Source organism: Falco biarmicus, chromosome 1 (genome assembly GCF_023638135.1).
Source record: "Falco biarmicus isolate bFalBia1 chromosome 1, bFalBia1.pri, whole genome shotgun sequence".
In the NCBI taxonomy this organism is placed as follows: domain Eukaryota; kingdom Metazoa; phylum Chordata; class Aves; order Falconiformes; family Falconidae; genus Falco; species Falco biarmicus.
The window spans coordinates 97527912-97550646 of NC_079288.1; the positions used below are offsets into that span (position 1 = coordinate 97527912).

General features: G+C 34.9%; 1 protein-coding gene across 2 annotated transcripts in view; it reads left to right on the forward strand.

The window, feature by feature from the left end:
• Window positions 1-22057, forward strand: part of PCDH7 (protocadherin 7) — a 284000-nt gene extending 261943 nt beyond the window's left edge. For both annotated transcript variants that reach the window (XM_056350119.1, XM_056350111.1), the window contains exon 3: window positions 17732-22057. In XM_056350119.1, coding sequence (XP_056206094.1) covers window positions 17732-18111 — 380 coding nt within the window. In that variant the 3' untranslated portion in view covers window positions 18112-22057. The remainder of the gene's footprint in view (window positions 1-17731) is intronic.
• The last annotated feature ends 678 nt before the right edge of the window (window positions 22058-22735 follow it).

Here is a 22735-nt window from a genome sequence, read left to right on the forward strand (position 1 = left end):
GCTAGTAAATTCTCAATCCTGTAATACCAATTCTGTACCTAGATTAAAGTAAACCACCAGATGTTTTGTCAGTGCAACTTTCATCCTAGTAACTCTTTCACTGACTAGTAAACCAGAATATTTTAATGACACCATTTCAATTTGTTTCAAATCTGGAATTATAAAATCAAAAACTTCCAGAGGATCAATAATGAAGATCATGGCAGATACTATAATAAAGAAACTTAATGATGCAAACTGCCATAAAATTTTGTGTTCCCTCAAATATGCTGATCCAGCTTTATGGAAATAAAAGGTTCTTTTTAAAATTGGTATGTATTGCAGAGCTCAGAAGATGTGCTTTCAGAACAAGTTAAATATTTCTAATAGTGAGTCACTATGACTTTTTACAGACAAAGAAGCAAGTCTGAAAAATGTCTGCTTTTGTTTGAAATCTTTTCTCCATATCTTAACATTTCCATACAAGTTCTTTTCTGCATGTGTCAAAAAATGCATAGTTCTTTTTACTTGTACTTGCAACATTATTTATTTCTCAGTATTTACAATATGTAAACCTCAAAATATATCCTTTAGTTAGGTATTCGAAGATGATATCTTTTCACAATCAAATTGTATTTGGTCAATAAAAAAAAATCCTTTTTAACTTCAGATTGTGCAGTTACTGATAGTGACCGATTTATTTGGGAAGTTATTGTGACAGGTCATGTTTTCAAATAAGTCTCTTTACTTAGAAAAGGGTTGTCTTTTACGAGCTGTGAGGTGTTAAGATATTCTGCATTCCAGAATGTATGAGGCAGAATTCTTCTGATGTTTATAGCCTTTAAAATAAATTGTTTAAATTCTCTTAGAATTGCATCCTGCAGAGAAGAATCTCATAATTAAAAAACAGTGGGACAGAGCTGCAGTACAAGTACTTTGATGTGTTGGATACCTGATAGATTTTCTTGAGATAAAATTACCTATAGTTATTGATAATACTTTTATTTTAAGCCAGATTTGCAGAACTACCTGGAGTTAGCTTGTTTTGCATTTCATTTGATGAACAACAAAATATTAAACATGAAGGAAGTAATTATACTATTCAGACTAAGTCAGGTTTACTGTCTGGGATGACTATTCAAAACAATACATAAATGTCATTATTATTGCTTAGTCCTGTTTGGCAAGAAGTTGATTTCCTTTAAACTTGAATTATTTCCGCCCCTCCCCTTCCCCCCCCCCCCCCCCCCCCCGCCTTTTTATTTTAAAAAAAAGTAGGTAGGCTTTTGAAGCTTATTTTGCTGTCCTTTTAAAAAATCCCAATAAACAAAATCTCCAAAACCAAAAAACACATGAAAATACCCTAGTAGGACAGAAGAAAGTTCAAAGTAGAACCGTATGTGTAGTACACAGTTGTAAATGTTGTTTGTATTTCAGTTTCATAGCAGACAGACAAAATTGGTGAAATATAGTCTTAATTACTTAAGTTTTCTTATGCTGTAAACTTTACTTTTGTTCTTTTTCCCTCTGTAATCCCATGAGATACAATGCCCTTGTATAGTCTGTCACTTGTAGGCATATAAACTTGCAATTTGTACATTTAATAGGCAGAAACATAGTATTTCTAATACAGGAATGATCTATCATAGCAGGCATTTTTTTTTCTTACAAATTAATTCTTCTTACAAATTATATACCGACTTATTTGCAATATTGCTCCATGATTAAGGATTAGGTTGAGTTTCTATTAGTCATCCTTTCGAACCTTATATTAACATCAACAAGTAAATCACTGTAATTTCAAAATAAAAGTTTTGTGAACAAGGCCAGAATTTATTTTGTCTTGTTAGACTTTCTGCATTAGGGAACTTTTAAGGGTGTAACCCCTAGGTAAAGCAAAGGTCATGTGGCTCCATAGGTAGCTTCATCTACATTTTTTGTGCTATCTCTTTATGAATTAGTACTTGTTGATTTCCTAATATTCCTTTATTTATATTTTTCTTTGATAGACTCTTTAGTTCAGTCTTACAGTGTAAGTAACACAGCAACTGATGCCAAAGGCATCCTATTCTCCAACGCCTTATTTTATGAGATCACCAAGTATTAAGATGAAGAGTTGTGGTAGTTTGTTGTTTGTTTTTTGTTTTGTTTTTTTTTTTTTAATAGTGAAAACAAAGAACTTCTGAATGAGATGGAATATAAAGGTCTGAAAATGTGTCTTATTACTACTCCTCTTTAACATCATTTTGTTCCAGATTATTTATTCAAACAACCTTCAGTGGCATCCTCTATGGAATTAGCTCTAGTCTCCTTGAAGTCTCTCCCCATCACTTGTAAGTTTGGAGTTTGGAGGCAGGGGCACAGGTCACCCTCTGAGCTACAGAAACTTCTCTCAGCTTTTTAGTTGATTTTAAGTAAAAAGCAATCTTCCTTTGCCTCTAAAGAGTTCCACTTGACCTAAAGCTCATCAGTCAGAAAAATATACACACTGCAGCTGAGCAGCTTTGCTGAGCAGCTTTACACTTTTAAGCTGAAAAATACATTTTACAGTACTTATATGGCACACTAGAAACAAATATTTAACTTGTATCTAACTTTCTATCAGAGTGTTTTATCACCTCTGTCCTCGTAATCCTTGGAACTTTAATAGTAGAGATGTAGTCAAATTACTAAAACATTTGGTACCATTTTGAATGTACCTGTTTGAGGAAGATCTGTTCTCTTTTTAGACAAAGAAATTATGTAAGATTTTGGGTATGCTATCGGTGTCAATGTCTTAGCAAAGAGTTTAAAGTTGCATTAATTTTTATCTCCTTTATAATAGTTAACACAAAACATAAATCTCGAGACACCTAATCTTTCCTTTCTGTTCAACTGAAATCGTCAGTCGCTATCCTTGGAACAGAACTGGATCACACTTTACATTTATTTCAGCTTTGTGGTTTGCCTCTAGGTTTAGTTGGTTACTTTGAATTTGCATTTCTTGTTGATGACAGAAATATCAGATTCAAAGGATGTCAAAGCAGTATGAGGTCAGTTGCTGAATATGCAAAATATTTGTGCTTTTTAGAAATTTAAATGAAGTTGGATTGACCAGACTTCTAAATGCTATGTGCTAATGATGTAGTGCATCTTGTGAAAGCTACACCTTAGGTATATATTACCTTTCCCTGAAAGACAGATTAGGTAAAACAGAATCAGTGAGAAATTCTCACATGTATTTATAATTAGAGCCATTGCTTACTCTTCTGACAAGTTTATGTAGGTGAGGTCTTAAAAATAATTTTAAAATTCCTAAGGGAGTTTTCAAAGTACAGATTGTTGTACAAAAATGTATAAGCTTTGGTTTGCAGCATAAGAAATGCCTGCAGCTAGACAAATTTTCATAGACTGAAGTATAATAAATGGAGAATCTAACAACAGAGAAGTTAAATGATACTTGCTTTTTGTGACATTAGCAAAGAAATTTTATTCCAGATCTGCTCTTTCTTCCTTTTCCACCAGTTCTACCTCTTGAAATTTGAAATCTAACATATTTCTGTAAATCTTAATTCAGATTAAAACTCCCTATGAATAAAAATGTAAGAAATTAACAAGAATAATTGTTCTTTTATAGCATGATGAGATTTGTAAGTATTGTAACAGATTGCTATTTTGTTATTCCAGAAGAAGGTAGAATTATTTTCAAATAGTTTCAAGTAGAGGCAAGGTATTTCACTACTGAGCTTCGAACAGATGGTGGTGTAAAATACATTAAGTCCACAGAATCACTTAGTGACAGACAAAAATCTTATAATCTCTTGGGATTTAATTGATTCAGCATCTCTCCAATGACTTTTAAACTTGTGGGTTTAGTACATGCTATCCGTCATAAAAGCAAAGGAACTTGCTTCTTTAATCTTTCTTTGGACGCAGTGTCCAGCATTTTATATGGAAGAAAATCAGATATACACAGCTATTTTAGTAAATTATTGTGATGCCGAGTTACGTATTTACTTACGGGTTTAGTTTTGAAACAGAAAAAACAGTTGGGCAAATCTTTACTATCTGTTGACAATTATTTGGACGGTACTTGTACCCTGCTAATGTTATCTGTAGAGCAATAGGTATATGTGTGCTTGAGAAAATAAATCCAAGGGGGAAAAAAGCATTCATTTTAAGTATTGAACTATGTCAGAGATGAGATAACAGATTTCATCTGAGAATGACTGACATAAGAAATAACGGTGTAGAAAATACGAGTAAATTTCAACCTATTAAGTCTGATCCCTAAAGGAAAATAAGGGAGACCTGTCTCTCACAGACATTTCTTGACGTATGAAAATTGTTTAAAGGGCATCCTAATTTATCCAGTTCACAAAGCTATCTGTGATGGCAGGAAAAGATTTTTTTCTCGAGATGGATGTCTTATGCTCTTTCTCCCAGTAGCTGTTCAGAGCCTTTTGTCTATTTATATTCATTATTGTTGCTGTAAGAACAGTGCTGGTTTTCATTATTTCATTGGCATGAGAAGCCCTGATTCAGTTTTGCTGTCAATTCTGACCTCTTTCTGGACCTCCTCTTCTTTCAGTGACAAATATTCAGTAAATAGAAACAGAGAAAAACCCATAAAATACTTCTGCGGTAGCACAAAATAAGTTTAACAACACTCAAGATATATGCAGTTGCAGTTCGTGTCTATAGTAGGGTAAAGCATTCACTGAGAGTTTGTTTAGCTGTCTGTTGCACTGCTAAATATTAAGTGAGTTTTCACATACCTGCTGGGAAAGAGATTTGAGAGTATCCATAAACAGTCTAATAAAAAATAAGATTCCTAAAGTGCAGAATAAAATAAATGTTAATTTTAATGCTGATAAGTATTTTTAGTTAATGTGTTTTGAGAACATATTCATTCTTCCATTTCTATCTATATCACTTAAAAGTAAACATAATTTTCAACTTAATCTAGCCAGCCACTCATCTCTGATATAAAACAGAACATATCTTTTTATGGCCATGCTTTACCAGTCCAATTAAATTAATTAACTTGAAGTGTAATTTTCATAAACTAATCACTGGTGTCCACTACTGTGGACTGTGAGTTTATCCACTATGCTTAGTCTAGGCCTAATTTAACGGATCACTACCATCAGAGGTGCTTTGCTTACAAAGGGACATGTTCATCACTCTCTCTGGTGCTTACTCCTGTACAAGGATCATGAAAAATCCAAGTGTGATGCCCAGTTTCTAGTAGGAGTGTTCCACTATCTTTGAATAATTCTTTTGGAATAATTCCATCCTCTGACAGTTATGGTGGCTCAGGTAACTGACATTTCGTCATGCAATTTTCTCCCTAAGTTATAGCTTCAAAGTTGACCAAAGTGAAAACCAATTGCACCATCCAAGAGTGAATCTGTTATATGAATAAATTAGTTATACTCCACTGCACAATGCTTTACATTCACAGGAACCACAATTTCAACTGGCATCCCTATTATGATCTCAGAAAGTAGCCAGAGACTAAACCACTGTGCACAAAACAATTTTCTACTGAATATTTTTCATTCATGAAACTGTATTCTCTATGTCCTGAAAGGAAGCTGCCTGCACAAAGTATGTACCACATGATCTAGCCATGAGACATTGTGGGGGCAATAGTAGCCAATGACCATTTAACAGAAGGAAATTAACAGTTTATTAAAAACTTTTCTGAAATAGTCATTGCAAAAATACCAAATTACTCCTTCCCCTTTAACAATAATTGTCTTTCAACTCAGATAAAATCTGCAGATTTTGTATTTTTCTTTCTGATTCAGTCTGATAAACATGTTTTCATCTTCTACTTCTTTATGTTCTACCCAGATCCTGTACTTGACCTCTTAATCACTAGTTTTCCACGTCTTGTTCAGATTTTCAAAACAACTCTGTAACTGCTAAGTGATTATGACTACTGTGACTGATATTGGGTAGATGAACAGAAATTACTCTGTAGATTTACACTGGGGATAATCAAGAGGTTTAATTTTTCTTCCTATATTGCAGCCAATACATTTTACACACTAATATCTTCATTTTCTTTGGTATATGTACTCTTTAAAAACAAAGATCTTTGTTTGACTGGGCTTTATGCTACCTTAACGGATATAAGTAACGGGTTTTTCCTACCTATTGTCAAGAATTCATTCATACACTGCAAGTGGAGCAAGCTTAACATTGCCCAGTTTCAAATATTTTGTCATTTTTATTGAAGTCTGAGTGAAAGCATAAACTAATAATGTAAGAGAATTCCTGATATTCAAATGAGTGAAATGATGGAGATTATAATCTGATTTATTCTTGAAAAAGTAGATGTTGGCTATGAAGCAGTAGTCCAAACTGTATGTACTGTACTTCTTAAGAAATCTGGAAATGTCACAAATTAAAAATAATGGGATATTTTCTGAGATTTAAGATTTTTGGGGTCTGGTTACACACTTTGCAAGAGCAGAAAATTGCAATGTTAAACATTCTTCAATGAAGAGAACTGGTTTATTAAAGCGCACTTCCACTGGAGTCACTTCTGACAAAAATATTTCTAATTTTACTTTGGGGCTAGGAAATATTTCACATATTTTGAAGGAATATCTCAAGAAATCTGTAGAAGGATATGCTCGACTATCCACTCAATTGTGTGGCTTAGGAAATCTGAAGAAAATGTTACCTAGTAGCTGGGAAAGCAAACAATAACCCACTATCTTTATCTCAGGGGCGAGTCATAGCTCCTGACTAGTATGCTTAGACACCTGTTCAAGTCCAAGCTTGTTCAACTAGCAGTTCTATTTGTAAGGTAAGAATTCTACTTCTTTACCTCCTATAACTATTGAGTGAATGAAACACTGTAGGATACTTAGTGTCAAGGGCAAGGGTCAAAAAATTTTGATACACATCACATTATCCATTAGATTCCCCCTCCCACAAGAAAAATTGAGACTGCTATTTCTGTCAGCCTTAGACTTTACAAGTAAATCCTGATTATGTTTTTCTTCTCTGTTCTGTTTCCCTCAGACTTCTATATTTTCAATTAGGATAAAATAAATAAAATTATCATTATACTTTTCCATTCTATAGTGAGATAAACACTGATACTCTAATCTCTTTTAGTACAACATCCCTATGATTCATGTGTATGATTACAGTCTATCTACTGTACATGCACAAGGGGAATTAGTGCTCTGCTTAATACTTAATTACTAATGGACTGTAACCCAGATGAATCTGTCATAAGTATGTAACCATTCCAAGCTGATGTTTGTAATTAATTCACTAGCTGTAATCTGCACACACAGCTGAAAAATCAATAAAAAAAATTAAAAAGAATCCCTTTGAGCAGGACATAAATCACACTGAGAGATTCATTATCTTTTTCTGTTTGTCTCTCCAGTTTTTGAGGTGTGAAGGCTTCCGCATACTTACTATAAAAACAACAACAGCAAAAAAGGCTCCCAACACTCCCCCTCCCCTGCATCAGCTCAATGAGAAAGCAGCAGTACTTGTAACAGAAGTACAAACTTACTTATGTGGATTAATTTCAGGGTAGATTTTACCTCTTAGGAAAAGTTAAGGATTCCAAAATAAATCGTCTAAAGACTGGAGTGACACTGTGGCTTATGCCACTGACATGGAACAAAAGACAAGAGTCTGGAACTAGTTGATCAGTGAATCATGTCCTTTCTCTGTGAAAGGTGGAAGTATTACCATTTACTCCTGAGCTGTATGATTTTATACTTCTGCTATGCTTCATGATTAGTGAAGATGAACACTATATTTTATAACATTTAACCCATTTCTTCTGGAGTATACTTATACAAACAGGAAAAAATGTACATTAATACAATAATCTTGAAAAGTCTTTTATTTCTATTTTAATATTTGTTTAGATCTGGTGACGTAGATATTCTACTAAAGGAATGAAAATGCATTCTTTGTTCCTTTCAATTCACTGAATTGAATTAAATTTGGTTCTGTATCCCAGACCTTGCTAGTATGATTAAGTAAGTAAAATTACAAATTCATAAGTTTATTTGTGAGAGAAACATGTATGACATGAACAGATAAGTATTTGTTTCCATTGTGTGGGATAAGGCTCCCTTTATGTGAACATAAAAGGTTAAATGGATACTTCACATGACTGCTACATTTCTTCATACAACACAACTTCCTCTTGACAGCTACTAAAAGGACAAGAAGTCACAAGTTATTTGTTTTTGTTTCTGCTTCTTGCTGAGCTCTGCATTATTTAGATGATCATTTGCATGCAGAGCACGGAGAACTTTATTCTTCCCTCCATTTGAAAATAACATAATAAAAAAATAATAGAGTTTTAGCACATTTTACAGTTACTGTTGAAGTTTAACCTTTGAGAGTCTATGACTTGTAAAAAAATAAACATTATGTGAGTCACACAGAAAATTCCTTGGGAACATGAGTAATTCCCTTTTTCTGAAAGCAGTACTACTATTTAATAAGTTATTATATAATATTTTATTCTTTATATGCAGGAATGAAATAAGATCCAGAATCCAGCAACATGTTGCTGCATGAAGTAGAACTGTATAAAGTATTTCATTTTCAGGAATGCAGTGGTTCTATCAAGATAATCAGTTCAAGTTTACTATGTTGTGGCAGAATAATTCTGCAAGAAAAAAGTAACTCACTGAAAGGTGTGAAAGAGAAATCAGTATTCTCCCTTAAAGCCAATTCTTAAGCACAGAAGCATTCAACCAGAACTTTTATTTTAGTTTGAGTTCTTGTCCATAGCCACAAGTGGTTCAGTTTTGTTGTTTGTTCATTGCCCTCCCCCCACCCCGTTACTTACGATACACAGTTAAGTAGCCATGTGTGTGGCGGTTATGTCTATTTAACCAGTCACTCTTTGAACCTAAACATCAGGTGTATCTAGTGCATTTTGGCATCACTTCAACAAACAACAAGCTTACAAAACAGCTTGCAGCTCTGTCAAGTCACTGACTTCTATATATTCACCATTCATTACTGATTCCAGATATCCTCTCAGATCCTTGTGAGATATCCATGAAATTTAATGACATTGAACATATTTTGGGATTTTGCTTTTAGTTTCTAAATGGAAGTAATGAATTAATGAGTACGAGCTAGAAAACATTACTTGTAGTATCTCAAAAAATAAGTTGCCTTTTGAATGAGATGAGCATAAATTGGAGGGAGATGAGGGGAAATCACGTAATCTTGTTTTCTTTTCTGTGGCAAAAGCACTAGTTTTCCTACCTGTTGTCCATTCCTGATTAAAAAAAAAAAAAAATTAAATCCTTATTGTGAAGACATAAAATAAAAGGGAGGCACAGTATACAGCTGAGATGAGCTAATAATGGCTGCTAGCTACTCTGTTCTGTTAGAGCTCCTGCAGTTCCATCAATTTGGCATGAGTATCAAGGAAATTATGTTGACTTTTGAGCCCTGATTCAGACTTTTCTTAAGTCATCTTTAGGAGAGCTGACATTCTAATTGCTTCACAAATTGTTTCAGCTTAGAGTTTGTTAAGCAGTGACACGTTTTACTGAAAAAAATAAAGGTATGTAATTTTACACAGTGACAGATTAATGCTTTAGCATCAGATTGGCAGAACAATTAGAAAGCTTAGCTGTTTCCTACATCATGTTGTCTATGCTACTTCAGGAAGCCATAAAGTCTTACTTTTCTGAAGGATATGTTGCCATTTCAGTGATAGAAGTAAATCAGGCTATCAAAGGATTTAACAGGATTACAAGGACTCTTGTAGCAATTACATTTAAATCTAGAAAATTAAAATCTAGGAAATTTTAGTTCAGCATTGTATACTTAGTCCAGCACTTGCCACTGGTAGCACATAAGCTGATACTTATTAGTCCTCATGATATATATACAATTGGTCCTGTGAACAAAAATTAAAAAATAAAGTCTGAACTACAGGATAAATACAACATAAGAGAAAGACATATGTTTCTAATGTGCTTCCTTTTTATATTATAATGTAATCAGTGTTTTAAATTAGTATTTGTCTAGAATTGTCTGTTCAATTTTATTTCGCTTACACATAATAGTGTATGCAACCTCTGTTATGACTCTCCATTGAAAACAAGATGATTAATATGACTCGGGCCTGGAAGAGTACAACTATTTTTTTAGTGTAAAACCAACACCATAGGTCTGGTTTTGATATAAACAAACTTTAAGTCAATTGTGAGATATTGATGATTCCTCGAAGATCACAGGTGCAATATACAGAGCTAGTACAAACATTAATTTAGGTATGAAACTTTTTTATGGAGTTATTCTATAATTAGATAGACAATTAAAGAGTATTGTACCTTAACCTGCTGGAGGCAAGTGTGATAGAAATGACTGTGGAATTTAAGCCAAGAATTTTATTGCTTGGGTAATACTTCTTTGTTTACATGTCTGAGTCATGTTAAGTAGCTATGTAGTCTGGTATGGTCTGTTTAATTAAACAAGGGAAATGCATAAAAATCTTATACATTATTTATCTTATTTGACTCTTTTATGCCCTAAAACAGAGGCAGGTATTATGCAAGGGTGAAAAACCCCAAAGTTTCATACAAGGAAACACTGTCGAAATTTTCTGCTTTACAGAGCCTTTCATACCACTTTCAAGTTTAACAGACTTCAGAGGCATGATTTCTTTTGTACCATTACAGTTAGAAGCAGTATTCAGTCTTTAACTTTTTGATGAAACTGTAAAATGGAATGAATGGAATGGGACTCAGGCAAGAAGATTTTATAAATGTGAGATTGTCATGTTGGAACTTGAGAGTGGGGATTTTTTAGCGTTACTGGCTTTTTGTTTCTGTATTCCTTTGACTAACACCTGTCTTACATAATCCAACCCTTTTTTTTTTTTGGGGGGGGGGGGATAATTCTATTAACATAAAATTTTAAGGAGGATGTTATTCTCAAATGGACTTTTAGCTGAACCTAAGCCCAACTTCTAAGCTTAATTTATTATCAAATAAGTCAAGAATCTTAACCCAGAAATGGTTAAGGATTGGATTGAGGCTGAAGTACATAAATGTTAGTAATCATATTAACAGAATTGCAGAGCTGAAAGGAATCTTTAGAGGTCATTTAATGCATCCTTGGTAAAGCAAGGTAGGATTAGCCATGTTTATGTTAGCCTTGGGAGACATTTTTCTAGATATTCATAAAATCCTCCCAGAGGTGGAGTGTCTGTAATCTTTCATCACTACATTTATCCTCAAAGATTGTTTCTGACTTCTAGCCTGATTTGTCATTGTTGCAATCAAGCCATTACTTTTGGTCCTTTCCACAATGGGCATGGAAAACAGATCGTTCTCACTCTTCCTTTACTATAGCCTTTTAGGTACATAAAAAGTGTTGTTTTCTCCCTCAGCTGCCTTCTCTCCTGGCTAACTCACTTTCCTTCATCTAGCACGAGCTTTTTACAAATGTAAATAATCAGTTACCCATTCCTATTTTCTTATGGTGTTGTTTTGTTTTCTTGGTTTATTTTTATTAGTATAAGTGGTAGAGGACTATATAGTATCTCCTGTTTGCTTTGGAAATTCCACTCTGGTCTCTTTTGAAACCAGCTAAGTACTTCAAATTCTGACACACTACAGCAGTAAGTATTGCTGTTCTTTGGAATTGTTTAAAGGATAATTTTATTTTACTATTTTTCAAGTATTGAAAATTCTCGCTTTCATTCCATGTCTTTTTTTCCTTGCATAATGAAAGAATAAAAAGGTTCAGAATCCATTATTGTAAACCCTTCTGTCATACCTCATCTCACAGTATTAATCATTTGATCAATGTACAGGTAAGCCTTTCTGTACTCTGAAGTATTTTCTTAAGCATTGAAAATAGTTTCAGAATTGGGCATGATATACATTCAATTATTCTGGTCCAAAAGCAATTAATATATTCATTACTTCAGTGCAGTTGGCATATCTCAAACAGTGGATTTGTGTTTGACTTTATTCGTTAGGACTGTTTTAGAGATGGCATGCACTATCTCTGCAGTACAGGATAATGTTGCATTCAGAATGACAGCAGTCCAAGCCTTGGGGCACTAAATGCTTCTTGAGATATGTTCAATTGCTGTTTAACTGTATTTAGCCTTAGGTGCACAGAAAGAAATTGCTGATGCCTTCAAACATGTTTAAGTATTTTAATACTATCTTGGCATGTCAGAATATGCCACAGCACTAACTGGGGTGCAGTTCTTCAATTACTGTAATTAGGAAGCAGGAATTTCAGACAGTACTGCTGTAGCTGTGTATCACTATAGCTTAACTTTTTTTCCCCCTTTAACAGTGATTTTCTACAATATATACCCTCTCAGCTGTTTTCTGCATTATTGTTCTCTGATCATATAGTCAATACTTGTTATGCTTTAAGAGGGCTATTCTGTCTCCAATCACACAGCTCATAAAATAGACAACCATTTAATATAAAAGCTGTGTAAATGGACCTGTTTAATTACATAGCCTTACTGGTATTTCCCTTGAATTTGGATGGTCCTCTGAATATAGTATATGTGTATACAGAGTGCAGGAAAAGATGGAATGAAAAGTGGCTCATCCAAACCACAGTTTCCATCATTACTGTATGAAAGTTCCTTTTCCTTTTTCCTTTCTCACAGTAGCCTGGAACTACTGCAAAGGCATTCTTTACAGGTCCTCCATAACTGGAACCATGCAGGGATGTTATGGATCCATCAAAGGGTAAAGGCAGCAAAACCTGCATGTAGTCATTGATTTGTCATAGATACTATTTAAAAATCATCTGCCAATGACTCCTCAGATCCTGTGGACCAGGCTGCATGGTTTACACAAGTACTGTTGCACTGCTGTAGTACTGTATGGCTACTGTGGTCATGTACTCCTCCAAGAAAAGGTCTACAGCGAGTAATGTTTTCTGAGCACAGCATTCTCTCTGGGAATGTTAAAATTACTGAATCTAGCTTGGGTGTCAGTGTTGCTTCAGAGGGTTTTACAGCTGCAGGGACAAATGGAACAGAGCTTTTGACTACTTAAGTACATTTAAAGTCCGTTGTTGCCATAGGCTTTGTGTGTGGTTTAAAAAAGTTGAGAAAATGAAATCTCCTTGCATCTTTCTATAAAAGAGACTATAGGCTAGGACAATGTAATAACTAAATGATAATGCTGTGTTTCTACAAAATAAATTGTATGAGAACAGTTGTTAAAAAATGTGCAGAGCAGAGCGAATGTGCATCATTGATCATATTACTGCAATATGTGCATATAAAAAAGCACATAACTTGTAACATGTACTTGTTGACTTGTTGATAATGCTTACTGAGTACTTGATGAAAAATACTGACCTTTGGTAAGGAAGGGGAGGAGAGAAAATAATGAAAAACTACTTAGGTGGAATATTTTGGTTGCTAACTTTTTTAGCTTTAAACTGGATATAGAACATAATATTTCCCCTCTCCACACTGCCATGGTAGATGCCTTCCTTTTTTGATAACTAGTAAGCCTTCTAGCCCTAAAACAACAGTTCACTACAATTAGCAGAAACATAAGCACATAAATAATAAACTTCATTTATTTGCATGCTTTTGTACAAAGTCTTATGGAAAACATAAGGTATTACTGTCTCAGAAATTATCCATAAATTTGTAAAGATTTGTTTGATTAATGATAAAATTCATTATTTTTAAAAAAATATACTTATTAGCTAACTTCAGAAATTGGTGGTGAAAGCTTATATCAGATGCAATGAGAACGTTAGATTGTAAGACCCTGTAAATTAGTTTTCTCCAATTTTTTTTTAAGTTGAAGTCTTAGCAGTTGCAACTGAAATCTGCTTTATAAATATTCACTTTTGAAGTCTCCATTTATATGTATACATAAAAATTTGTCTAAATGTCTTCATTTTAAGGAGTGGGTTTACAATGGCTTTGCAAATAGCCAAGCAATACCTAGTTCTGATGTAGAGACACTGTAAGAGGATATGTTTGAAAATAACATACATTACATGTTCCATTGTAACTCTGAAGATAATTTCATGCAATTAAAAGCTTAAATTTGAGTAGTCTGTATAAACAGTTAAAACCTAAACCCATATCTACAGATTTTTTGTATGATAAGTAATATTATCCTTCCAGGTTTACTTTCTCACTAATTCACATTGTGATAAAATTTTTTTGTTAATAACTGGCATTTTAAGTACTTATTTGAGTCAGTTTCCAGATATATAACTTGTGTATAAATCTGTTGTCCTCTTCCGTGATGATGTGCCAATTGTACTGACAAATTCTTTGCTGTGTCATATTCAGTTAGGCTTGTCAGCTAGCATTGTGGTTGCTTCTACAGTATTTAACTTTTAAGCTGAGAAGTACTTAAAAGAGCATGTCACTTAGAGATAGGTATATTTGAAAGTAAATTATGCTAGAAGACAACTTCCCCCTCCCCCCCAATTCAGAGGTTGTTCACAACTCCATGGACCAGATAATGCAAAAAACCGAACGTAAAGTCACTGCTCTGCAAAAAAGGGTCAGTCTGTTCAGGGAATTAGCAAAATACTGTTAATTACTTTGTAGCTGAAGCGGTGTGGCAGTTGATTCAAAATGAAGGTTAAATCTCTGTGATCTACTGCAGTGTATAGAAAGTACCCAAGTTTTCCTTAACTGACTGGTTTAGGTACTAGTTTAGTCCTGACAGCACCAGATGTTTTACCCATCTTCTGATATAACACACATACAAACATCTTCCTGCACATCTCCCCTCTGCCAAACACTGAAATTATGTCCATCTTTTAGACAGAAGAGCAGTTAAAATACAACAGATTTCAAAACATGTTAAATTAAATGTGTGCTTACATGCTGTACTGCATCAAGGTCTTAAAACAGATGCAAGAAAGCAATGGAGTAGAAGGCTTGCGCGTGCCAAATATTAATTGAAGGGTATTTTAGATGAAGATATATTGCACCAGATCTGACAGCTGGAGGTAGATGAGGCTGCTGCTGCTCCTGCTCCATGTCTGCAGGTCCAACCAGCAGCAAAGATGAAGATGTATTCCTGGTAGGCACACACATACACCAAATGCATCCAGTTGGCCACACAGATCACACTCAGTGCAATCACACATACACAGACAGCATCAGTGGCCTCATTCTGTTCCTCCCTTTGGCCGGAAAAGAGTCCACTAGTCCACTACATGAGAGTGGATACACACATATGTGCACACACATACGCACATAATAGAGAACCCATACCCAGGAAAGAGTTAGAAAGGAATTTACTAAGAAGACAGGACAGTGCTGATCAGGCACAGGACACAACCAGACAAACTTAATAACCAGCAAACTATTTACATGTGACTGGCCCTTTAATACCCTTATCTATTTTCTCACTCTTGTTCCTCCCAAAATGACTCAAAACCCTCACTTGTTCTCCATTTGGTTCCTCCCCTAAACATCACTGAATAAGTCCTATGCTTTCCCAGCCTGCTTCCCCCCGCCTCCCATAAACCATAAGGTGTCCTACATACCTAGGCATACCTCCAGACTGGTCTTTGATGGGCCGATGGCCTCTCTGATGGGCCTGGGAATAGTCTGTCAAGGTACTATTTGGGCTGTATTACCTTGCCAGTGTCTCCCTGAGCTCTTTTGTGGGTGTAAAGATGAAGTTTATCACCTAATGCAACAGGGAGAGCCAGCCACCTACTGACTTAGACGTTGCTTCATAAAGCAGCACTATAAGGCTGAACTGTGCAGGGAATCCTCACGTTTTATAAGGAAGAATCCTAATATTTGTCCAGAAGTGAACAGGGGATGCACTACAATGCAAAATGGTGAAGTGAGTGATTCAAGGACTGCTAGCAAGGGAAGGATTTATATCAACCCAATTAATGCTGATTCAAGATATGTTTGCACTAAAAAAAACCCCATCAGATATAATGAGACATTAGTTGTTTCAATCTGGAAAAAAAACCACTCAAACGACAACAACAACAAAAAAATCCTTTTCAATACAGACATATTCCTTTGTTTTAAATAAAGGTCAGACATATTGCTTTGATTAGCATTTGCTAATAGTCTGCCAAAGTAACAGAAATACTAGTAGCAAGCATAATGTTTAATGGTCATTGTTTGGAAATAAACTGCTGTTTAAGGAGTTTATTGAGATTTAGATGGGAAGAGGATTTGCCCTGTTGTCAAAATATGAAGAAGGGTTTTCTGTTGAAAATCGAAGCACATCACATGCAACTCAGCAGTTAATTATGCTTCTTACCTTTAGGGAGTGCCAGAATAATATTAGATTTAGGTGACAAATAGAGGATTTTCCTATTGCAGTCCCTATCTTCTGTCTATGTCTCCAGAACAGAGTCATTTGAAAACTGATAGGCTAATAACTGTCCATAGCCTTTGAATTCCTCACTGAAAAAAATGTGAGAATCATGGCTGAGTCTAAGTGCAAAAGCCTTAAAGGGTACAACTGGGAGGGAGGGAGGGAGTGGTGGTGAAACATCCTGTTCCCTCCTCCCAGCCTTACATATCTCAGCTGCAGAGTGAGTTATCTAAACATCAGTGCTGTTTTCCTCATTAAAAGCAGTGACATACTGAAATACGATTCAGAGTACATGTGGTAGATTCTATAAGAATGTTGACAACTGTTACTAATAAATAATATGCATATTCTTTACAATTAAATTACTTGTTGATTTCTTTGTCAGCTTTAATGGTTTGAGTATCATGTTGTTACTTTGTGGGAAGCTTGTAGAGACCATAAAGTGCAGTATGCCTGAATAATAACTGAATAAAAGCCAGGTTTCAGAATCTTACCCAGTGCTTTAAACACTTCAGGTAGCTTTTTAATTCAGTTGAAATGCAAATATCAAAATACAAATATTAAAAACTACCTGTGTTTTTGTCTGGTAGGAGTCAATCCTGCAGTCCCTTGACCTTTGCTAGTTTTCAGTGAAAGCTCTTACAAGTACAGTAGGCAGAAAGCTTGGACACAGTGATGTGGAAAAGGACGCTTTCTAATGCAAGGCACATGTAAAATATTAGTGCATCTGCTTGGGCAGCACTCAGATTCTTCCTGTCCCTCCAAACACAACACACAGGACAGCTTTACCCGTACATGTTAGATTAAGTTTATAACGAATAGCAGGGGGTTTGTATGCTCCTCCTAATTATTGATTGTACAATTCATGTAGCATATTGCATACTAACAATGAATGCTTGATCCTCCGAAAAACAAGCAGAGGTTTACATTATGTGCAAATTTAGTCTCTTTGTCATAATAGAGCTGGTCACTTGCAGGGCATTAAGCATGTTCACAAGTATTTGGCAGGGTGCAAGGCCTCAGGTTCCTGTCACATAAATTCAAAGCATTTTTAACAAAAAAATTCAAAGAAAGGTATTTTTAATAATTTCATGAAAATTGAAAGTATAGAATCAAGTGCTTGGTTGACTCTTTCAGACATCAAAAATCATTCATTATATAATGGCAAATGCTTTTGAGATTGATTTACAAGCACAGGAAGTGGCTTAATAATCTTATTTTTCAATTTTTGAGGTTGAGGAGCTATAGTTGTTGCCTATAGGCACATACAATGTAAAAAAAAAAAAAAAAAATACCAAGGAATTTATTGCAACATTCTTACCGAGATCTTTAAAAATACCTTTTGTGAATTTATGGATTCTCAGTTTCACTGGAAGTCATTGTAATACTACTAATTTGTAAAGACAACTCTATTTTACTTTCAGATTCAAGGCCTCTACCAGATGTAGCCCTGACAGGGAAATGTACCCGAGAGTGTGATGAATACGGCCACTCGGACTCCTGCTGGATGCCAGTTCGCACTTCTCCTGAAAGAAAGCAGAAGAGCCAGCCAAAACTCTCCACTTTCATGCCTGTTGATGAACGGGGCAGTCAAGAAAAGCTGGCCAATGGAGAAGCCTCCCTCATGGGTGATCGCAACAGAAACCTCCTTAACAAAAAGTTGACCTCATCCTATGAGACCTTCAGTGCAGCCAGTTTCAGCAAAAATGAAGAAGGCAATCCAGAGGATATCCCCCTTACACAGACAGGGGAATACAAGCCATCTCCTGTCAATACTCTAACTAGAAGAGAAGTTTACCTGTAGGCTAAAAAGCAGCAACAAAGTCCTTTCATATTGTAAGAAAGAAAAGGGGCAAAAGTCTTAAAATCAAAACAATTTTAATAGAAAATAAGAAACAAAAAAGAGGGGGCCACCAAAGAGACAAAAGATCTGCCCGCCACTTCTGCCTCCACAGCAGGCATTTAATTATACTGTCTGTCTGACTATACTGTACAATGTAGAAAACGTTGTTACTTGCATGTCTAATTCCCCTCACTGATTTTTATACTTTCCTTAATCTATGGTTGCAAATTCCTCCCATAGTAATGAGCTTGATTATAAAGAACACAACACACTGGTGTTTGTGCTCTGCAGAAGCATGAGTTAAGCCACTCATTTTGTTTGATTGTCGTCTGGCTTGTTGAAGATAACAGGTCAGGAAAAATGTATTCAAAACATATCATCTGAACATTGCTGATCCCTGCCAGGGACAATCCTTCAGAAACCATTCAGATATAGAGATAAATATAAAGGAATAATCATTAATAGGCACTTTGTGAAGACCACAGCTTTAATATTCTCACCCCTCATCTGAGGCTGGAAGCAACCAGAAACACATTCGGCCTGAGACTGCAGTCAAAAATATGGCATACTTTCCTATGATTCATGAACTCCAGTTCTGTTTTATCCATAGAACAAACATGTTCTTGCTGTGTCTCTTTCTCTCCTTCTCTGTAATGACGACTTCAACATAAACACAATTAGTAACATATATACTGTAGGATAGTGATGATAAACTGTTGAAATCATTATTTTGGGCAAGACTAACATCTAGCTGGGAAGATCGTAATAACAAAAAGGCCAAAGATCACACAATGGATCAGGGGAACTGCTAAGTGTTGGGGCTTGGCTTAGGAAACTAACATATTTGCAAATACACACACATGTACTCATAACACACCTTCAGTTACATTTTGTACAGCAGCATGGTTCACAAATCCAGATGACAATTTTTTTTTTTTTTTCTCCATTGCGGTTCAGTTGAATGCCCAAAGGAACTAATGTGGGGTTTTTTGTAATGACATGATATGTTGCAGCAGATGCTGCATATGATATGCTGCATATGCCAGTTCCAGGGAATTTTTAAGATCAAAATGAATAACTAATAGTAGTAGTAGAAGCCTGCATTAATGAGAATGCTTGGTGGGGTGGAAAGGATGGACGATAGGATGATGTAGTGACAAGAGAGTATTACAAATCAAATACAAAACCTTTGCAGAGTGTAAGCCTTTTGTCATCAGCGTTGCAGATTATTAATTGCTTCAATTATGTAAAAAATATAAATGAAGGTTTTCTTGAAACACAAGCGTTTAATACCAAGAGAAGTGCAATACTAAATGATGCCAAGACTGAACATTTAGGCTAGATAGAAAATGGTTTGAAAGCGGTACAATACTTACCTAGCAGGTCAAGGTGAGTCAGAAGGAGTCCAAGATATGCAAGAGCTCTGGGCTATAACGATTCTCATGGTCAGCGCTTCTTGAAAGGAAGAGGAAATGAAACAGGTTTTTGTGCAATAAAAGCAACAAAACACGGAGAACTTCAACCAGTTGCTTTGTAGCTGATGATATAGTAATAATGACAGACTGAGCTCAGACATTCCGATGAAATTGACAATCGAACAACACAGCAAGGACGGCTCAAGGGGAAAAGCGTTAAAATCCCTGGATGTGTAACCTGGCATTAAGGCATGGCTAGATGGCTCTCTAGTACACTGTAGTCACAATGTAGCTTTGGGTAGTTTCTTGCTTTGAAGAACTGCATTGAAATAACCTTAGACAGCCTAAAGTAGAGGTTGGTAAATCAATACAACTCATCACCTTTATCTTTTCAATTCACTTCTCCATATAGCGGGATGTGCCATTATTGGCCATTTCATTCTCCTCTCTTGGGTTTACTTCCTTCGAGTAACATTAGTTTGTTTATAGCAGTTACGATGAATGGGCACATTTTAGAAAGAAAATATTAAAATCAAGGATTAATAATGATTGAACATCTTTCTGTTTAATTATTTAAGTAATATGGAGAGATGCAAACTAGTACTTTGTTATGAGACTGCATACAGCAGTTACTGCTTTGTATAATCTGTAAGTACCTGTTTAAAAATGCTTCTAAAAATGCTTATGTAATGTATACACATTTTTCTTGCACGTTTCAACAGAATACACAATTGCATAACACAAATGTTCAACCGACTTTCCTTTAATAAGATTTTATTTAATATTACACACACAAAAATAAATTAGGTAGCTTGGTTCTATATATTCTTAGACACTTTTTCTACAAGGCTAATAATACAGGTCATAGAAGACCTTCAGATTAAATGGATCAGCAGTCACTCACCAATTTTTGCACCACATAAACCAGTCATTAGATACCTTACTTGTGTGCATCTCCTTAGATCTGAAATGGGTGTGAAAAATTTTTTACAAAATTCTATCTACTTCAAGTACTCACATTAATTGTAGTGGAACTAGCCACTATTAATATGCTGATTACTCTTCTGACCTGGCATGACACAAAGATATATTTTGTGTTTGTATTTTTCCTCTTGATTTAAAATAGGTTAAATCTGGTGCCACTCCATAAATAGAGTGCTTTTGTATAAAAATAAACTAATAAAATGATAAAAAATAATTAGGGTGAATGCAAAATATGCAACTGTGCCTTTTATACCTATTATTATGGTAAAATGGTAGTTGGGTTTGGACACTGAGGGATAAGGGGCTATTCCCAACTTTTTTGAACCTGTATATTTACCTGTTTATTTTCTGAGGAATTATAAATAATATATTTAAAAAGAAGCCTTTTGCCAAACTCAGTTAATGGACCAGTCTTAAGCATTATTAACACAAGGCTGTGGTTTAAATAGGTCTTGAGGATTTTTTTTTATTACTATTTGTGTGGGGTTTGGGTTTTTTTTTTTCATTTCTTTTTAATTCTGCTGCCTGGAAAACTTTGATCAGTCTATATTATAGTTACGTAGCAAGGTGTCGCCAGTTCACATTGCCAGGAAAATTGACATTTTTATTTTTAATTGCTTTTAGCCATCCTCACATTTCAGTATAGAAGTCATTATTTTATTTCTTTCCATGGAAAACTCAAATGAGCTTTGCATGTATTTTACATTAGGGCACCTTTATAGATTGATGCGTTAATATATAACTTTATATGTATTAGAAAATTCAATAGCTTTGGTCTAAAATCTAATGCTCATTCTGGATCTCAGATCCACTATACTTATTCAATATGGTTTCTGACTGGCCTGCTGCCTGAGTTTCAGGAAAAAAAAAAAAAAGTTAAATATTATTTTTATGTGGGGGAAGAACTTAAATGGGACTGAAATAATTGGCTGAAAGGCTACCCTAGGAAGTTGTCGAGCAGGAAAATAAAGAATATGAATAAAAAACTTGCCATAAACCCAGCCATCACCAAACACTTGTAAGGAACTTGAACAATGACATATTCTTCCATTTGTTTCATTGGTGATATATACACAGTGTTTCCTTAAGGAATGAAGCAGATGAAATAACAGAACTGAAAGTCCATCAGTTAAGTTGTATTACTGACTGAAGAGCATAAACACAAAGACGACAATGTTCACCAGCTACCTGGGGTATGCTTTCAGACAAATTTTTCCTAAATTTTAAAGCACTTGCATTTAGTGTGGTACGATCTGTTTGTAATATTAATCATTGACTATTGTTCTGCAACTTGGATGTTGATAGTGAAGCAGAGAACAATTTATCATTGTTTATTATGAGTCACTATGCACGCAACTATGCTAAACATGGGAAAATGTATTAAACGCTAGTCCACCTCTATTTATGAAATATTTACATAATTTAATTTGCTTTTGTACAGTTTTATGTAAATAAATTGCTTGTCATTTTTGTCTCTGCAAATTAAAATATAACATGTTCAACTGGTTGCCCATTTGCCAGTGTACTTTCTCTGATAGGCTAATTCTACATTTACTGGATTAAATTACATGCTAGTTTGAATATTTAACCTATATTTTGCATGGCAAGATGAAACTGCTTTTGTAACTGGCCACATCTTCAGCTGCTGATGTAGCTGAAGTTTTACCTGTCTATGGAGTTAAATTCAGTAGAGGTTATTGTCACTCAGGACAGCATACAGCTGTTTTGGTGGTAGAAATAAAGTACTTGTAATGGTAGCCGTTTCCAATTACTGTTCAAAAGGGCTTCTTATTAAGGTGTGTTTAAAACCTTCATATTAAAGGGAATAACAAGTCTTAAATAAAACCTCAGGTATTTCCATTATGGAGTAAATGGCAATTTTCTGGTTATCAACAAGGTTGTTATTTTTTCCCAAGAAGTTTGAAAATATTAACAAATCCTAAAATGCTAGCAAAGCATCTATGCTGAAAAGAACAACACAATTAATGCAGCATTTTAGAGCTAAATGTTAAATAAAACCCTCCAGTTCTTTCTAGCTGTGAAATAAATTATCCATCTTGGCATAACTGCAGATCAAGAACAAACCCTTCTCAAGAAGGAAAATCTAAGAAGCAGAAAGAGTTTATTCCTTAGCTGCCTGGGTCACACACTCTTTTTGTTTGCCTGTTTGAAAAAAACCAAACCCA